Below are 18,959 nucleotides of genomic sequence, written 5' to 3'. Positions count from 1 at the left end.
CACGTAAAAAGCACCAAATGATCGTGGCCGTTGCCAGCCTCCGCTGGCTTCTGTGCCGGTGGCACGTAAAAAGCACCAATCCGATGGTGGCCGTTTGCCAGCGTCCCCCGGCCCCTGTGCCGGTAGCAAGTAAAAAGCACCAATCTGATCGTGGCCGTTTGCCAGCCTCCTCTGGCCCCTGTGCCGGTGGCACGTAAAAAGCACCAAATGATCGTGGCCGTTTGCCAGCCTCCCCTGGCACCTGTTGCCGGTGGCACGTAAAAAGCACCAACTACACTCACGGAGTGGTTGGCATTAGGAAGGGCATCCAGCTGTAGAAACACTGCCGGATCAGACTGGAGCCTGGTGCAGCCTCCTGGCTTCCGAGATCCCCGGTCGAACCGTCCAATCCATGCTAGCATGGAGAACGGACGTTAAACGACGGTGATGATGATGATGATGAAGACAAAGTGGGCTGGTGGGTGAGAAAATGGCAAAAGAAACTATGGCACAGACCAGTGCTCTGCAACTGGTGTGCCGCAATGTAACCTGAATATAATTTTTTTCCCCTATACTTTTAGCTATATCTTTAGTTCAGGTGTGCAGCCGAATTTTGAAAAGAATCTAAGTGTATCGCAAGTGAAAGAAGGTAGCAGAGCACTGTTCAGAGCATTAAACATTTGCCATGTGAAAGGCATGGTTGGAGGCCCAACCTTGTGAGTTCTTTTACAGGGGTCAGAAAAACTGAAGGACTGCTGCAATATGTGTGCGAATCTGAGAGGGGAATATGTTGAATAAAATCATAATTAACTGATTCTCCTGTATTTTCTTTTACCCCAAACCAGGAACATTTCAGCCCCTGCCTCCTTGTTTACGAATGTTTATAAACATATATATATATATATGTATATATATATATATCACCGTGACCGACCAGGCTATCAGATGTTGCTACACATCACTGGTCACAATGCGCTTCACATTGTTTTTAGCCTTCAAATGACGCCACCCCGCTGGCTAAGCGAGCAGACCAACAGAAGAAAGAGTGAGAGAAAGTTGTGGTGAAAGAGTACAGCAGGGTTTGCCACCACCCCCTACCTGAGCCTCATGGAGCTTTAGGTGTTTTCGCTCAATAAACACTCACAATGCCCGGTCTGGGAATCGAAACCGCAATCCTACAACCGCGAGTCCGCTGTCCTAACCACTGGGCCATTGCACCTCCACACACACATATATATATAATATATATGATGGGATTCTTTCAGTTTCTGCCTACTAAATCCACTCACAAAGCTTTGGTCAGCCCAAGGCTATAGTAGAAGCCACTTGCCCAAGGTGCCATGCAGTGGGATTGAACTCAGAACCATGTGGTTGGGAAGCAGGCTTCTTACCACACAATACTATTCATCAAATAAGTGCTTCAGCATGGCCGCGGCCTCAAGGCTGAAACATATAAAAGAGTAAAAAAGGATTTCTTTTCACACTTACTTTATCGAGATTCCATACTTTAATAAGAGGGTTCACCCCTTGTTCATCTTCCTGAAAATATAAAACGGGTTTATATAAGACATCCACAAATTCCTTGGAGACAAACTTACCACGATTATTTAATTTTCTATAAGCCAACAAATAATCAGTACAAGCCCCTTCAAATTAAAGCCTGCCGTTTTGGAAAAGTGGGGAGACAACTTGGGGAATGTAGAGTTAAATATGTAATGCCTAGGAGAAGAACAACAAAAATGGATAGTGTAATCCTAGAGGATCTTTTCGGTTTGACCGGCAGTTTTTTAAAATAATTTCCACGTAACTAAACACTTTTAAACTTCGAATACTGGTTATCATGTGTTTATAAAACATCTTTTTCTCTTGGCTTTATAGTTTGTAAGATATTTGTTGTCTTTTTTCTTCAATTTCTGCAATTTCAACCAATTAATGATGTCTATTGAGGTAAAAAAATATTCTGTGCCGTATGAATATGTCCCTCGTTTAAGAAACAGATTGGGTTTATTTACATTTCTGAAGAAAAAAAAGATACCCTTCCCCTCACCCCTAACCCTAAAACAGATTGAAATGCAATAGATCGATACTAGGGTCATAATTATGGGTGACAATTTCATATGACACTGCTAGAAAAAACTGCTGTTCAAACCGAAAAGATCCATCCTAGATATACAATGCCTGAGAGAAAGACAGGATGGCCATGGCTGGAATGTCTTTGATCATCACAAGTCTGCTGGTCTGTTGCAGCGTTACTCATTTTCACCAGCTGAGTGGACCAGAGCAACTGGAAATGAAGTGTTTTGCTCAAGAACACAACATATTGCCCAGTCCAGGAATGGAAACCAGAATTTTACAATCAAGAGTGCAAAAAAATGATATAGGATCCGATCAAAGACTTTGCAATTAAAAAAGGTAAGAGAAAACTTTCCAAATATAAATATATACAAATATATAAATATATTTTGATAATCAGTGAATAGACTTCACTGAATTATAGATATATACAATACGAAGTGGAGACAAATATCACCAGCTGACCGGTGTCTGCTACTCTAGGCCGAAGAAGGACAATGATCCTGAAACACGTGTCCCTAGATGCAGCTCCGGCGGCGTTTGTCTCCCCTTCGTAAATGTATATAAGGACACAGGGAAAAATGTATCAAAGCCATCAGGAGGCGTCGATGCTTCCTAGGGCTATACAGCGGTGGTGTACCCCCCTACTGTCATGTTCGTGTTAGATTGACAGTATACAACCATTCTATCGCCCCACCACCGTACATGTCTCTACAAGAGATTTAGAAATTTAGTATTTCTTATATAAATATATGGAATTATACAAAAATGAACATTATTTTCCATCTTTTTGTTAGTTTTGTTTCATTTTGAAAAATAAAAATTTATTTTATGGTTTATCATTGTTTATATTTTGAATTACATATATATGGGGGTATCAAAATCTTTCAAGTACTTAGGGCCCCCATGGGTCTTAAGCTGGCCCTATAACAGGGATTAAGTTCAAAGCTGCTTCACTTTAACCCTTTAGTGTTCGCATTATTCTGCCAAAATTAATCCTTTTTTATCCACATTGTTTTGAACTAATCATGCATTAATTATCTTGTAGCTATATGATTTTGATGAGGTAGCTGTTAATTTTCAAAACGATATTGTAGGGTTGGTGCGAGAGACCAGATCTGGCCAGTTTGAACATAAAACAGGTAGAATATTTTTGGCCGGATATGGCCGGTTTAAATGCTAAAGGGTTAAAACAGGTGACCAACTCTTACTTTTTCTCTGGAATCTACCTGTAGCAAGATAAATTTACTAAAAAATACAAACACACACATCGACTCATCATTGATATAATTATTATTGATTTGGTTTGAAACAGGAAGATCGGGAACTTACTCCAATGGAAATTAAAAGATTGTGTTGCTTCATCTGAAACAAGTGTGACACACGGATCTTGTAGGCTTCAAATTCAGTGATCTCCATTTTACGGTTGATAAAATGCAGGAATCCATTGTGGTCACCAATTATGATTTGTCCTCGACCACTGGCACAAGCAGATATATTAATATCCTTTTAAAACAAGAAGGTAAAGAGAACACAATATGTTAATTTTTAAAAAAAAATCTTTAAATATTGTTTTCTAACTTAAGTTACAAGGTCACAATATTTAGAAGAAGGCCGGTACTTAACTGGTACTTTACTTTATGAATCCTGGATGAATGACAGGTAATGTTGACCTTTGTGAGAATTGAACTTAGAACAAAGATTCGGATCTTTTCAGTTTGAATGGCAGTTTTTAACATAATTTCTAGGTAACTAAAAAAATTTAAACCTCGTATACTGGTAGAATGTGTTTATAAGACATCTTTTTCTCTCGGCTTTATTGAGAAAATTCTATAGTTTGTAAGATATTTGGTCTTTAATTTCTTGCATTTCGGCAATTTCAACCAATCAGTGACGTCTATTGAGGTAAAAAAAAACATTCTGTGCCGTATGAATATGTCCCTCGTTTAAGAAACAGATTGGGTTTATTTACATTTGTGAAGAAAACAAAGATACCCTTCCCCCACCCCTAACCTTAAAAGAGATTGAAATGCAATAGATCTATTCTAGGGTCATAATTATGGGTGACAATTTCGTATGACACCGCTAGAAAAAACTGCCGTTCAAAACGAAAAGATCCCAAAGATTCACAAGTATATACAACAGTGCATTTTGGAAACAGTCTTAGAGATTCTGCAAAGCCATCATCCTTAATATGAAAGATTTAATATTGATTTACAATAAGGCGGCAGGTGGAAGAATCGTTAGCATGCTAGGGGCCAAATACTTAGTAGCATTTTGGCTGTCTTTACATTCTGATTTCAAATTCTGCTGAGGTCGACTTTGCCCTTCATCCTTTTGGGGTCGATAAAATAAGCACCAGTTTATCAATTCCTGGTCTTCTGCTAAAATACGAAACCAATATTAATTTACAATAGGCGCAGGAGTGGCTAGCTTGCTAACCAGCCACATGGTTCTGGGTTCAGTCCCACTGCGTGGCATCTTGGGCAAGTGTCTTCTGCTATAGCCCCGGGCCGACCAAAGCCTTGTGAGTGGATTTGGTAGACGGAAACTGAAAGAAGCCTGTCGTATATATGTATATATATATGTGTGTGTCTGTGTTTGTCCCCCCTAGCATTGCTTGACAACCGATGCTGGTGTGTTTACGTCCCCGTCACTTAGCGGTTCGGCAAAAGAAACCAATAGAATAAGTACTGGGCTTACAAAAGAATAAGTCCCTGGGTCGATTTGCTCGACTAAAGGCGGTGCTCCAGCATGGCCGCAGTCAAATGACTGAAACAAGTAAAAGAGTAAAAGAGAGTATAGCAAGTTGGTGACACATAACCCACTACAATATATAGATGTTAGTAAGCTCTAAATGTCACCTAGAAAGTTGAATTATTGTAGAAGTCTCCATCTTCAGACAGAAATGAAATCAAAGAGATGATTGCCTGGAAACATACACCTTCAAGTGATTCCTCATCTGGGACTGTCAAATTTTTAAAATTATCTAAACTTCATCAACAAATTCCAGAGATGCAGCACGAAGTTTTGTCAGTGGCACCTTGGGCAAGTGTCTTCTGCCATAGTCCCGAGCCGACCAATGCCTTGTGAGTGGATTTGGTAGACAGAAACTGAAAGAAGCCTGTCGTATATATGTATATATATATGTATGTGTCTGTGTCTGTCCCCCTAGCATTGCTTGACAACCGATGCTGGTGTGTTTACGTCCCCGTCACTTAGCGGTTGGGCAAAAGAGACTGATAGAATAAGTACTGGGCTTACAAAGAATAAGTCCCGGGGTCGATTTGCTCGACTAAAGGCAGTGCTCCAGCATCGCCGCAGTCAAATGACTGAAACAAGTACAAGAGAGAGAATGCAGGCACATAGAGGCTCCTATGAGAGTATAAAATGCTGCATTTCAAATAGCAATATACTATAATGTGAGCTCCTCTGATTTTCTTCTCTGTAAATCTTCATCAAAATCATCATCATCATCGTTTAACGTCCGTTTTCCATGCTAGCGTGGGTTGGACGGTTAAACCGGAGTCTGGAAAGCCAGGAGGCTGCACCAGGCTCCAGCCTTGATCTGGCAGTGTTTCTACAGCTGGATGCCCTTCCTAAAGCCAACCACTCCGTGAGTGTAGTGGGTGCTTTTTACGTGCCACCGGCACAGGTGCCAGATGAGGCTGGCAAACGGCCACAATTGGATGGTGCTTTAAAGTAGCAAATAATAAAAAAAAAAAGGGGGTGGAATTTATAAGCCTCTCACCTTTAATTTGTCAAATATTTCATTGGAATCTGGGTAGTAAGTGCTTTCTTTCTCAAAGAAATTAAATCGCCGCCACTGAAAATAGAAAGATAACGAAGACATTGTGATAATTCAGTAAACGGTAATAGGAATTTAATGAAGAAAAGTTTGTTAGTTTACGTGAAATATAAAATACTTCCATGCACATATTAATTTATCAGTAGAATATGGTCTCCTTAATTCATAATGCAGTAAGATTGGTAAAGAGAAGACACAAAGCTTTGCAGTATTTAGTCACAGCCTTTTACAGTCTGAGTTCAAATCTCACCAAGGTTGACTTTGTCCTTTGACCTTTATATAATTAAAGTACAGGGTTGATGTTATTGATTACTGGATTAATGTAGAAAATCCTGTGCCTGGTAGTAGCCCTGCTGATTGTACGGAATGGAAGTTGCTGGACGGCATACAACTGCAGAGCCCCAAGGGAACTGCATCTAAAGATATGTACGATACAAGTGACATCTGGTGTTATGTTGTCAAGAAATAATGAAAACTGCTTGTTTGGTTTACATCTGAAAACTGTTTTGGCAGAAAAATCTGATTATTAAAAGACATAAGAATGGGAAAGGAGAAAATGTTGTTGTTTAGTCCCAAATTCTACCCATGACGATCCTATCTTTGTTATAAGTTAGTTAGTCAGTTAGTTAATTTTTTGGCTCAAAAAGCAAAAAGCAAGGCCATGTAGGGGGACATGGAGTTAAGTACAGGGTGGTGTTCATGTAAAGAGTTAAGGTCACTTGAGGTCAAGGGAGACTTTGAACCGAGCGGTCGTCGGCATCTTCACTATCTTGTCTGGCAGCTTATTCCACGGATCCACAACCCGGACGGAGAAAGCCCCTCTCCTTCGATTGAGATGAAATCGTCGCAGATAGAGCTTTTCGGAGTGACCCTGCAGCTGATGCTCTGGAGCAGGAGTGAAGAACAGCTCTTTCGAGAGGTTACACTTTCCACTTATGATGTTGTGAGCAAGAATGAGGTCATCTAGGACTACATTATTTAATGTGCTCTATCCTATTCCAGATGGACACAATAAAGGAAGATTTAGCTGCTATGTCTAATAAGCTGGATTTATAGGCTAATGGGTGACTGGTTCCTGTTATTGGTATTGAGGTAGCACAATGAACTATCAAAAACTTTTTACTTGTGATGCAGAGGTGGTTTGTCCAAACATGCAGCAATTAAGTTGGAGCAAACTTAGAATAACTATTGCACACATCTGAAACTAGTGCTCCCTCAAAGCACATCCTATGGTCTACATTCTAATTTAAATAAGGAAAGAACACATTAGGTAATTTAACTCTAAAAAGACTGGATGATCACACTTAGAACCCCTTTGATCATAGCTCTGCTCAGTTAGGGCTAACTGGGGCTAAACAGCAAACAAGCAAATGAAAGAGCCTCTACATGGTGACTTAAACTAGTAGAAAGAGCAGCCAACTTTCCTTTATCATACATAATATTAAAAAATAAAAGAGATAGGCGCAGGAGTGGCTATGTGGTAAGTAGCTTTCTAACCAACCACATGGTTCCGGGTTCAGTTCCACTGCGTGGCACCTTGGGCAAGTCTCTTCTACTATAGCCCCAAGCCGACCAATGCCTTGTGAGTGGATTTGGTAGACGGAAACTGAAAGAAGCCCTTTGTATATATGTATATGTATATATGTGTGTGTATTTGTGTGTCCGTGTTTGTCCCCCTAGCATTGCTTGACAACCGATGCTGGTGTGTTTACGTCCCCATTACTTAGCGGTTCGGCAAAAGAGACCGATAAAATAAGTACTAGGCTTACAAAGAAAAAGTCCCGGGGTCGATTTGCTCGACTAAAGGTGGTGCTCCAGCATGGCCGCAGTCAAATGACTGAAACAAGTAAAAGAGTAAAGAGTAATCGTATGAATTCCCGTGTGTAGAACACAAATTTGCAAAAATGTTCTTAAAATTCCAAAAAATAAAAAAAAAGTTCAAGGGGTCACACGGGGTGCTTAACCCAGAATTATGGTCATTGATTATGTGTCAACTATCAGCACCAGGATTGTGTATCGCAGTAGCTAAGGGAAGAAATTCTTTTTGTGAATGAATAATGGAATTTTGATAAGTAATAAGTAAAAATTATTGCCTTGATTCTTATCACCATAACTTTGGCAGTTTTACAGACTGATGAAGCATAGATGGTCTTAATGCGTATATATACCTAGAAAATAAAAGAATCAAGTAAAATTTTAAATTTTAAGATAAAGCAAAATTTACCCAAAGTATTTGAAACTGAAACAAAGGAATCCGAGAATGGAATAACCAGGGGTTTTGATGACATAAGCACACTGGTCAATTAGATAGCAGTCAAAGATAACCAGTGGATATCTTTATATATAAAAATGAAGTTGTGTGTGTGTCTGTCTCCTACGATTTAGATTCCTAACTACTCTCACATTTTGCGGTGCAGTTTAACCAAAACCGGGTATCTTATAGTCGTGATTCATATCGAGCCCTTCTGGGTATTAGCGTGTGTCTACGATGAGTCTACGATTTAAAAATAAATTTACCATCATTTTTCCGTATTTTTAATGATTTTTTGCTCGGTTTATATAAGGGAAGTAACTCTCTAAAAATGCTTATATAGTTATTTCCCTTACAAACCCGAGCAACGCCGGGCGATACTGCTAGTTCTTTAATAAAACTAATTATTAAGAGAGCGGGTACAGAAGCCAGTCTGCTGCTCTGGCAACGATCACGCTTGGATGGTGCTCTTGGCACCCTGCTAGCACGGATGCCAGTGAATAATACTTGGGGGCATTGAAAAGGGGGTCGGGTATGGTCTCCTTCTTCCTCTAAGCATTAAAAAGAAAACTGAGAAAAAAAACAAAAACCCAACAAACTCTGAGGAAATTGTGGGTAAGGAGAGATTTCTTGAGAAGGGCTGCAATTCTGAAGATGAGAGATCAAAAGGTTTAATGAGGCGTGTTTTGGAGTAGGGTAGGCTTTGAGACACCACAGGAATACTGAAAGGAAAAAAGAGGGAATTTTATTTTTGTACAATTTTTTTTATAACAGTTGGAAGCACTCCGTCGGTTACGACGACGAGGGTTCCGGTTGATCCGAATCAACGGAACAGCCTGCTCGTGAAATTAACGTGTAAGTGGCTGAGCACTCCACAGACACGTGTACCCCTAACGTAGTTCTCGGGGATATTCAGCGTGACACAGGGAGTGACAAGGCCAGCCCTTTTGAAATACAGGTACAACAGAAACAGGAAGTAAGAGTGAGAGAAAGTTGTGGTGAAAGAGTACAGCAGGGATCACCACCATCCCCTGCCGGAGCCTCGTGGAGCTTTTAGGTGTTTTCGCTCAATAAACACTCACAACGCCCGGTCTGGGAATCGAAACCGCGATCCTATGACCGCGAGTCCGCTGCCCTAACCACTGGGCCATTGCGCCTCCACTTTATAACAGTATAGATTAGTCAGGAAGATATGGAGCAGCAAACAGAAATGTTTTTGGTTAATTCCAAATTTTGACATTATTGATTGTCTTGAAATTACACTATGAACTCAACAACAATGCCAACATCAACACCGACAACAAATAAGCATTGAATTGCAAAACCCGGGTGGCAGATTTGGTTAGATTATTGCTACTTGTACATATAGTAAGGGTTAGTGTTTTAGTATAATTGATATCTAAATGAAAATATTTATTGGAATATCTCGTATCACAAAATAAACAAATCAGAAGTGGACAAAACTGATTTATAGAGCAACATGAAACAATGAAATTAAACTTTGACCCTCTCTGTTAAGGGCCACAAGCACTTATACACACACATGACAGTAACTTCTGCCTACCAAATTCAATCACAAGGCTTCGGTTGGTCCTAGGCTATAGCAGAAGACACTTGGCCAAGGTGGTGCCACACAGTGGGATTGAACCCAAAACCATGTGGCTGGAAAGCAAGCTTCTTAACCCTTTCATTACCAACCTAGCTGAAACTGACTTTGGCTCTGAGTACAAATGTCTTGTTTTCATAAGTTTTGAATTAAAATCTTCCACCAAGCCTTAGTCACAATTTATGTTCCTAACACTAGCTGAATGATAACTAAGTTATTTTACAAAATTCTCTATTATATTTAAAGTAATCGAAAGGAACACAAAGCATCTCAAAATAAATACAGTAACTAAAGGGTTAAACTTCCTACAACTCCACAGGCTGCAAAGCAACTGCGAAGGACAATATATTTTCATAGCAGACCCAGAGTAGGATTGGATCAGGTTAAAAACGGGTTTGATTTCAATTTTTCTCTTAAGCCTACCCTGGCACCTAAAAAAGCACCATCCGTACGTGGCCGATGCCAGCGCCGCCTTGACTGGCTTCCGTGCTGGTGGCACATGAAAGGCACCAACCGATCGTGTGGCTGTATGGTAAGAAGCTTGCTTCCCAGTCACGTGGTTCCAGGTTCAGTCCCACTACATGACACTTTGGGCCAACCAAAGCCTTGTGAGTGGATTTGGTAGACGGAAACTGAAAGAAGTCCGCTGTATATATATATATATATATATATATATATATATATATATGTACGTGTGTGTGTGTCTGTGTTTGTCCCCCTCCCCCACCATCACTTGACAACTGATGGTGTGTTTACATTCCTGTAACTTAGTTTGGCAAAAGAGACCGATAGAATAAGTACTAGTTTATAAAGAATGTCCTGGGGTCGATTTGCTCGACTAATGGTGGTGTTCCAGCATGGCCGCAGTCAAATGACTGAAACAAGTAAAAAGAATATATATATATATATATATATATACATATACACACACAGGCGTGGCTGTGTGGTAAATAGCTTGCTTACCAACCACATAGTTCTGGGTTCAGTCCCACTGCGTGGCACCTTGGGCAAGTGTCTTCTACTATAGCCTTAGACTGACCAAAGCCTTGTGAGTGGATTTGGTAGACGGAAACTGAAAGAAGCCTGTCTGTAGAAGGTATAAAAAAACGACTTTCAGGAACAATAGTAGTTTATTGACATAGAAGGTTGCAAATTTTTCTCATGATGAAGTTTGATAAATTGAAAAAAGTTATTTTATAGTCCACAGTTCGCAATGGTGGTTGCTGTGTATGCAAATAAAAATCCAAAGTTAGGGAATGGAGTAGGTAAAATCCAGGCTACATATATTTCCTAACTAGTAGAACCTCAGAAATTAGTAATTACTCAATGAGGAGTACTCTGCTAGCTACTCATCAGGCTGAGGAAACCTTAGTAAAATGAAGGCTACCTTGTTATCAAGGGATCCAACATTAACTTGCAGGAGATTTGATACACAATATTTAATCAAAATAGCCATCTATGTACAATACTTTATGCATATACGCTGTCAATAGGCCAGTTGCAGTAGTAATTGTCCTAAGATAACATCTCTTAAAGGCTTGATGTGTTAAAGCACAATAAATATCAGAGAGATGAAAATTTGTCCAAGTGCATGGCCCGTGAGAGCACCTGATGCATTTTAGCCTTTTGGGGACACTTTTCAATGGCAGGTATTCACAGCTAGCTTTGGGCTTCGAATGAGAATTTATTGTCTCTGACGCAGGAAAGAGTGAACAAGACATTCACTGATGCTGCGAATAAAAACCTGATACACACAACTGAGGCAATAATACTTAATTAAAAGTAGCCACCTATGTACCATAATTAATGTATGTACACTGTCAATAAGGTTTTGATTTCTCCCCACTTCTTTAACTTTACTACTATCATCAGCTGCAGTAGGAAGAGGTGTAGGTACTAGATGAACTATATATCTACCTCTTTCGAGGAAATTTAGGATCTTTTTGGTTTGAACGGCAGTTTTTAAAATAATTTCTAGGTAACTAAAAAATTTGAAACTTCGTATACTGGTAGAATGTGTTTATAAAACATCTTTTTCTCTTGGCTTTATTGAGAAAATTCTATAGTTTGTAAGATATTTGTTGCTTTTTTTCCTTCAATTTCTGCAATTTCAACCAATCACTGACATCTATTGAGGTAAAAAACATTCTGTGCCGTATGAATATGTCCCTCGTTTAAGAAACAGATTGGGTTTATTTACATTTGTGAAGAAAAAAAGATACCCTTCCCCCCAACCCTAACTCTAAAACAGATTGAAATGCAATAGATCGATACTAGGGTCATAATTATGGGTGACAATTTCATATGACACCGCTAGAAAAAACTGCCGTTCAAACCGAAAAGATCTGAAATATACCCCTACAGGACCCTTTGTTGGTCTACCTATTTTCTACGACCTTCGAACTTTAGGTCTCACCGAGGAAATGACTAGAGACCGAGACCATTGGAAGTATGCCATGCGTGAGAAGACCCGGCAGGACAGGTGAGGCCATAATCCCGTGGCCTCTACCTGGGATGTAGCCAGCCCACTTAAGCATTCCTTTCCTTCTTGGGACACAAAACTCCACTTGTGAAGACCTGTTGAGGCAAGTGAAAATCCTATATGCCAAGGAAACCGAGAAACCAGCACTTATGAGCCAGGCATGGCTCGAGAAGGAACAAACAAACAAACAACTCACCAGGCCTTGCCTTGCTCTCAGTCTGTCCCCATCAAGTTTTCCACACCCCTCATCTATGTAACACTCATCCCTCCATGACCCTTCTAACAATGGCACTAATCAGCTACTGCGATCACGACAGCAGAATCTGCATGTATTTCTTCCCCTTTATGTTACTAGTTCGCTCTCCCTTAAACGTCCATCCACCAGTCTCAATATCAGCCCTTCCTACTTTATTTCGCATTGGTCACCTCTTTCTGTGCCTCCGGGTATTTCTTCCTTCCCTCTGACTGATAATTTAGGATTGCCATATGTCTGCTTAAACACCTCATATCTGCAGTCTGAAAACAAGGCATGGTGGTCACAATTGGAATGATTTGGGCTATAACTCTACTCAATCACTGATGACTTGTGGTTTAGACAGAAGTAAGTGGCATTATTTCTAATTATATAGAGTATGTCTATACACTCACCAGGCCTTGTGGAGGCGCGTGGCTTAGTGGTTAGGGTGTCAGCAGCCTGATCGTAAGATTATGGTTTCGATTCCTGGACCGGGCGACGCGTTGAACAGTAGAATTGAATGGAAAGGATAAGAACAGCAAAGTGTCTGTCTGACTAAATGTTATACATTGTATGTCACTCTTTCTATCTATCTATCTATCTATATCTATATATGTGTGTGTATATGTATATGTGTATATATATATATATATATATATAATATATATATATATATATAACTCTGGAGATATGCTGTGACTTCAAAGACCCGACAAATGAAGTGAGTCCATGGCTCGCAGGACGGCCTGCTGTGCTAACCTTGGATCGTAGAGTGACCCGCTGTTCATGAGGAGACCTAATGAGTCAAGTGTGTCAACACCAGCATCAAAATGAAAATTAAATGGAAATTGTAGTTAAGATACCCGTGCCGGTGACATGTAAAAAGCACCATCCAAACGTGGCAGTTGCCAGCGCCGCCTGACTGGCGTCCGTGTTGGTGGCACGTAAAAAGCACCAACCGGTCGTGGCCGTTGCCAGCCTTGCCTGGCACCTGTGCAGGTGGCACATAAAAAGCATCCACTACACTCACGGAGTGGTTGGCGTTAGGAAGGGCATCCAGCTGTCGAAACACTGCCAGATCAGACTGGAGCCTGGTGCAGCCTCCATGGCTTCCCAGACTCCAGTCGAACCGTCCAACCCATGCTAGCATGGAAAACGGACGTTAAACGATGATGATATATATATATATATATATATATATATTATATATATATGAGAGAGAGGCACAGGCGTGGCTATGTGGTAAGAAACTTGCTTCCCAACGATATAGTTCTTGGTTCAATTCCACAATTCCAATGCGGCACCTCAGGTTGACCAAAGTCTTGCGAATGCATTTGGAGTGTGTGTATGTGTGTTGCGTCTGTGTTTGTCCCCACCCTCACCTTTGACAACTGACACTGGTGTGTCTAAATCCTCGTAACTTAGCAGTTCAGCAAAAGAGACCGATAGAATAAGTACTAGGCTTTAAATAAAATAAGTACTGAGGTCGATTCATTCAACTAAAATTCTCCAAGGCAGTAAAAGATAAAAGGTGTGTGTGTGTGTGTGTTTAACACTGAAGTTATTTAGCTGTGTACTCTGTCCTGGGTTGAAATCCAGCCGAATATATTACCTTAATCCACAATATACTCCTCATTTGTAGTGCTGTAGCCTTCTGCTAAATGAAAGGTATCAATTTTGACACAGGTAAGAGGCTAAAAGTCACACACACTGTTCCTATTATTAGTGCTGTGCAATCAGCTACAAATAAAGAAAATACTGTCTTGCCAATTATTTGTTACTTCAGGAGTACATATACTCTTCACCCACGGCTCATATATAATTGCGATTTCACATTGATGTGAATTGTAATTAAGCGGACAAAACAACAACCCAAAAGAAGGAAAATAAAAAAGGAAGTGTCCGATACCATTAGGTAGAATAGAAAAACGTTATTTATTGGAACTGAGATTACGTAAACCCAGTGGTTAGGGTTAGATTTAGGATTATATGTTTGTTGATTGAGTATTGCTTCTATTTACGTTGCCGAATATGAATTACTGTTTGGCAACTCAAGCTTTGAATAACTTCTATTATATATATATACATACATATATATATAGTACAAAGTAAGATAGGGGTTATGTGTGTAACCCACTATGGGATATCATTTATCCAATATACTGTTGGTAAAGTACCATATATATATAGATAGATATATATAATTCATACAAGAGTCAGAAAGCGAAAGAAAGTAGCACTAAATACATTCAGTTGAACTTAAATGCATTTAATAACAGATTTAACTCGGCTTGTCCACACCCACGAAACTTTGTGGCGATGAGTCAAACAATTTACACACATACAAGTATATATATATATATATATATATATATATATATATATATATATATATATAGAGAGAGAGAGAGAGAGAGAGAGAGAGATGTTATGAAAAATAAAAAAAGAGCAGAGAAAAATAACCATGTATATTGTTTGTTATATCAAATTAAGACTATTATAAATGTAGATGTGGTCGAGAATGTGTCGAGGCGAGTTTGCGACTAGAATTTACATCCCTGTTAAACCCACTGTATATCACCTCACTTACACCTTTATCTTTATCAATGGCCATGAGAGAGGCATGAAAGCCACTCCAACAACCTCTTATATTTGTAAATGTTTGGTGAAAAAGTACTGAGAGGTCGAGAAATGGGTGTTATACTTTATCAGTGGAAAAAAGCGACAGTCCCGGATTTTGAGTCGGATTTTTCGTAATTGTAATTTATTTTACTGTAATTAATTCGTGTTATAGAAGATATAGATTGTTATGGCTATTGTGTTTTTAAATATTTAGGAATAATCTTTAAAAAAAGGGATATTTTAAGGCAAAACAACGGAGAAGGGAGAAGAGGGGAAAAAGGAACCAGATTTAGCCATGGACAATTGTTGATTACAAAACGGAGAAAAAAACAAGTAACGGTTGCACAAAAATCAAATTGATATGGAAGAATAATAGAAGTATCGGAAAAATCGTTCTTGGGACATTTGTTGAAAGAAATCAGCTGAAAAATACGAAGCAGAAAAGGAAAATAAAGGATGTCAACAAACGCCTACCTGCAAGAAGGAAGCCATCTTGTAACGCTACCTTCGTATTTTCACTATTCTGTTATTCGCTTAATCTTTCATTCTGTTTCTCATACCATTCCTCCTCAGTTTTTCGAACCCTTAAAATTATAATTCCGTTACTTACCTTGGATCTTTTTGTCTTCGGGTTTTCTTTCAAGAAAATTAGTAAATTCCAAATATAATTTCGGAATTATTCATAACGGAGAACAAAAATTTCTAATAAATGTATTTTTTTTTGTTTTTAGAAATAATTAAGTATATTAATTATAGCATTTAAGACGTGATTTCATATTTAATACACACACACACAAGTTTAGAAACGTTTACTCACTACACAATATAGAATATAAATATTTATAATATACTTTATATATATACATGTATATATATATATATATAATCTGTGTGTGTATAATATAATATAATATATTAATTTTAGCTGACCTCTCTCGTCGATAGTTGAATGCCTGTGGGGCAAAATGAGTTATTTTTACTGCAATTTTAAGTTTAAGACAAAATATATATATTTAAACAAACTGTTCAGCTAAGCAAATGGCTTTCTCTAAATGCTTTGGAAGCATTATAACATAATCTGATCATTATTTCGGAAAATTATCGCTGTTCTCTTTGAACATATAATAGACAAATTTGAGTGGGGCAAAATGAGTAAGTCAAGATAAAGGCTACAGACAGTATCTTTCAGCCATAAGCAGAAAAAATTAAGCGCGCACACGCATGATCGCAATTACGTATCGTGGGTTTTGGTTTCTCTTTTTAGCTGTCCTTATCCTCAACCATAACATGCCTTCGACTACAGCAAACATGCGACACACTCTGAGGTCGACTTTGCCTTTCATCCTTTCAGGGTCGATAAATTAAGTACCAGTTACTTATATATATATATAATGAAATTATTGTATACAGTGCTCAGGCGCACCACAACTTGTCAGAAAGTGCATATAAAGTACATGCAGTAATGTAGACTGGTGTCGATATAATCGACTTAATCTGTTTGTCTGTCCTTGTTTGTCCCCTCTGTGTTTAGCCCCCTGTGGGCAATAAAGAAATAAATACTCGCTATTTATAGAAAATTACTATCGACTTTGAAATGATTTTGAAAGACTTCTCAAATATAAAAAGAAAGGCCAGGAAAGCCTGTTTTTAGAAGGCCTACTCACAAACAGTATGTCAGTAATTATCTTGACTTGTAATAAAACATCAAACTTTCGTATAAGCTTTCGATTTTTAGCATATCATTGTGGCTCAGTGTGGAGCCTCAGGCCCTCAACGATTCTTGGCTGGGACCGGCGTACTACACGAAGCAGAAAGCACCAAACTTCAGCCCTTGTAGAGTAGAGGGGCCCCACTGACAATTTTCTAATTAGTCCCCGCACTTCCTGGCGCCGGTCCTGCTTCTGGCTGGAATTCAGCAGGAAAACCTTGGCGTTGCTTCTGCCATACTAGGAGGCTATGTTCTGCTTCTTTGTGGCGAAGGGTGATAATTCGTGTCTCTGGTTGAAGTCTCAGACCTCTGCCGTTATTATTGATACGAAACTGTTTTAATATTGAGAAAAGTGCGTGGACTTTAAGGACATTTGAGATTGTGTTCATGATATCGCTGCAAGCTATTTGGTTAAAAATCAAGACAGACCGTATGACTCGGGCATGATATTCACGTGTTTTGGAACTAGCTAGATCTCGCTATTGTGTCAACTGTCATCCCACTGTTTTACATAGATCCACTGAGTCTATAGTAAAAATTGATCCGCCTGATTTCCTTTCGAAAGAAGGTAAGAATTGTTTTCTCATTGTAGTAGCAATTGCGAGAGAGGTAAGTTGGAGAACGAAGCTGAAGGGGTTAAAGTCAGGCAATTTCATCTCTGGCCCTGAATTGGTGGATTACTTCACCTTTCACCTTAAAAGGAAAATAGGGCTAGAGAGAAAATGCCTGACTGTGAAAATGTTTGAAGACCGATGGAAGAATGTAGCACGGATGTTGCGTGTGGATGGAACCTAATGAATGCGACGCAGGATGTAACTCAGGTATCAGTGGCGAGGCGGAGCTCGTGGGGTCCGAATTAAACCCGCCCTCATTCCATCCGTCATATCTTCCGGTCTGTCCTACCATTCGATTTTATTATATTTTCTTATTTTTGTAAAATTTTTAATATCATTTTTTTTGTATAATCATTCGCTCATCTGACCCCAAAATCAGATTGTATTGTCCCCTCTTTGTTGGCCCCTTGTGGGTAATAAAAAATCAGTTTTACGTAGATCCTGCTAGTGTTGCCCTTACTGTAGAAGTTACCAACCGTTGTCCATGTTACGGATTTAAGTGTCCAGTTCAATACTCTATATCAGTGGTTTTCAACCAGGATTCCGCGGAACCTTAGGGTTCCGCCAGTACAGTCCAGGGATCCGCAAGAAGTTACAAAAATGCTAAAATCGACAGTAATTTTTAATTCTCCTGTGCAGATATGTGTGCATAAGACAATTAAATTATTGCACAGGGGTTCCCCGAGCCAGTGAAATGTTTCCTTGGGGTTCCGCTCCAGCAAAAAGTTTGAAAAGCACTGCCCTAAATGTTGGTTCTAGCACTGATATCACGAAAGCATTTTTGGATATAGTTTTATTGAATGCAGACAGTTCTAACTTCCATATTTTCCGAAATTCTTTTATTACTCTAGCTTTGCTCACGACACTAACACATAAATATTCTCATCAATTTCAAGGTATTTGTAACATTTTCCACTAGTGATGGGGTAGTTAGAGAAACCATTGATGTCCATATTTCTTGCTTGGTCGACATGTTTTCTCAATTGGCAATCAAATATAAACACTAGTTCCAACCAAGCTTCATTCTTAAGCCCTGTGAGAATGTTGTGATAAAATCTAACTACATTTTGTTGTCATGAAAAGTATCTTTTCGGTTTGAACGGCAGTTTTTTCTAGCGGTGTCATATGAAATTGTCACCCATAATTATGACCCTAGTATCGATCTATTGCATTTCAATCTATTTTAGGGTTAGGGGTGGGGAGAAGGGTATCTTTTTTCTTCACAAATGTAAATAAACCCGATCTGTTTCTTAAATGAGGGACATATTCATACGGCACAGAATGTTTTTTTTACCTCAATAGACGTCATTGATTGGTTGAAATTGCAGAAATTGAAGAAAAGAAAAACAACAAATATCTTACAAACTATAGATTTTTCTCAATAAAGCCAGGAGAAAAAGATGTTTTATAAACACATTCTACCCGTATACGAAGTTTAAAAGTTTTTATATATATACTAGCAGTATCGCCCGGCGTTGCTCGGGTTTGTAAGGGAAATAACTATATAAGCATTTTTAGAGAGTTACTTCCCTTATAAATTCGGGCTTTCTTAGCCATTTTTGTTTTGGTGTCTTCAAGCCA

At 39.1% G+C, this 18,959-nt stretch overlaps 1 protein-coding gene across 4 annotated transcripts in view; it reads right to left on the bottom strand.

Annotated features, from left to right (window-relative positions):
* The window catches only part of LOC115223483 (vacuolar protein sorting-associated protein 11 homolog), an 86,435-nt gene extending 70,833 nt beyond the window's left edge, over nucleotides 1–15,602 (bottom strand). For 2 of the 4 annotated variants that reach the window (XM_036512604.1, XM_036512606.1), the window contains exons 1-3: nucleotides 5,804–5,908; nucleotides 3,385–3,558; nucleotides 1,468–1,518 (exon numbers count right to left, since the gene is read on the bottom strand). In XM_036512604.1, the coding sequence (XP_036368497.1) occupies nucleotides 1,468–1,518; nucleotides 3,385–3,558; nucleotides 5,804–5,905 (327 nt within the window). In that variant the 5' untranslated portion in view covers nucleotides 5,906–5,908. Of the gene's footprint in view, nucleotides 1–1,467; nucleotides 1,519–3,384; nucleotides 3,559–5,803; nucleotides 5,909–7,953; nucleotides 7,987–15,530 lie in introns of those variants that run through there. The other 2 variants (XM_029794086.2, XM_036512605.1) reach the window with 2 other exon arrangements.
* Nucleotides 15,603–18,959: the final 3,357 nt, after the last annotated feature.

This window comes from Octopus sinensis, linkage group LG23 (genome assembly GCF_006345805.1).
Source record: "Octopus sinensis linkage group LG23, ASM634580v1, whole genome shotgun sequence".
In the NCBI taxonomy this organism is placed as follows: Eukaryota; Metazoa; Mollusca; class Cephalopoda; order Octopoda; family Octopodidae; genus Octopus; species Octopus sinensis.
The sequence above is the reverse complement of the archived record's forward strand: the minus strand, read 5'-3'. Positions and strand labels throughout refer to the sequence as shown.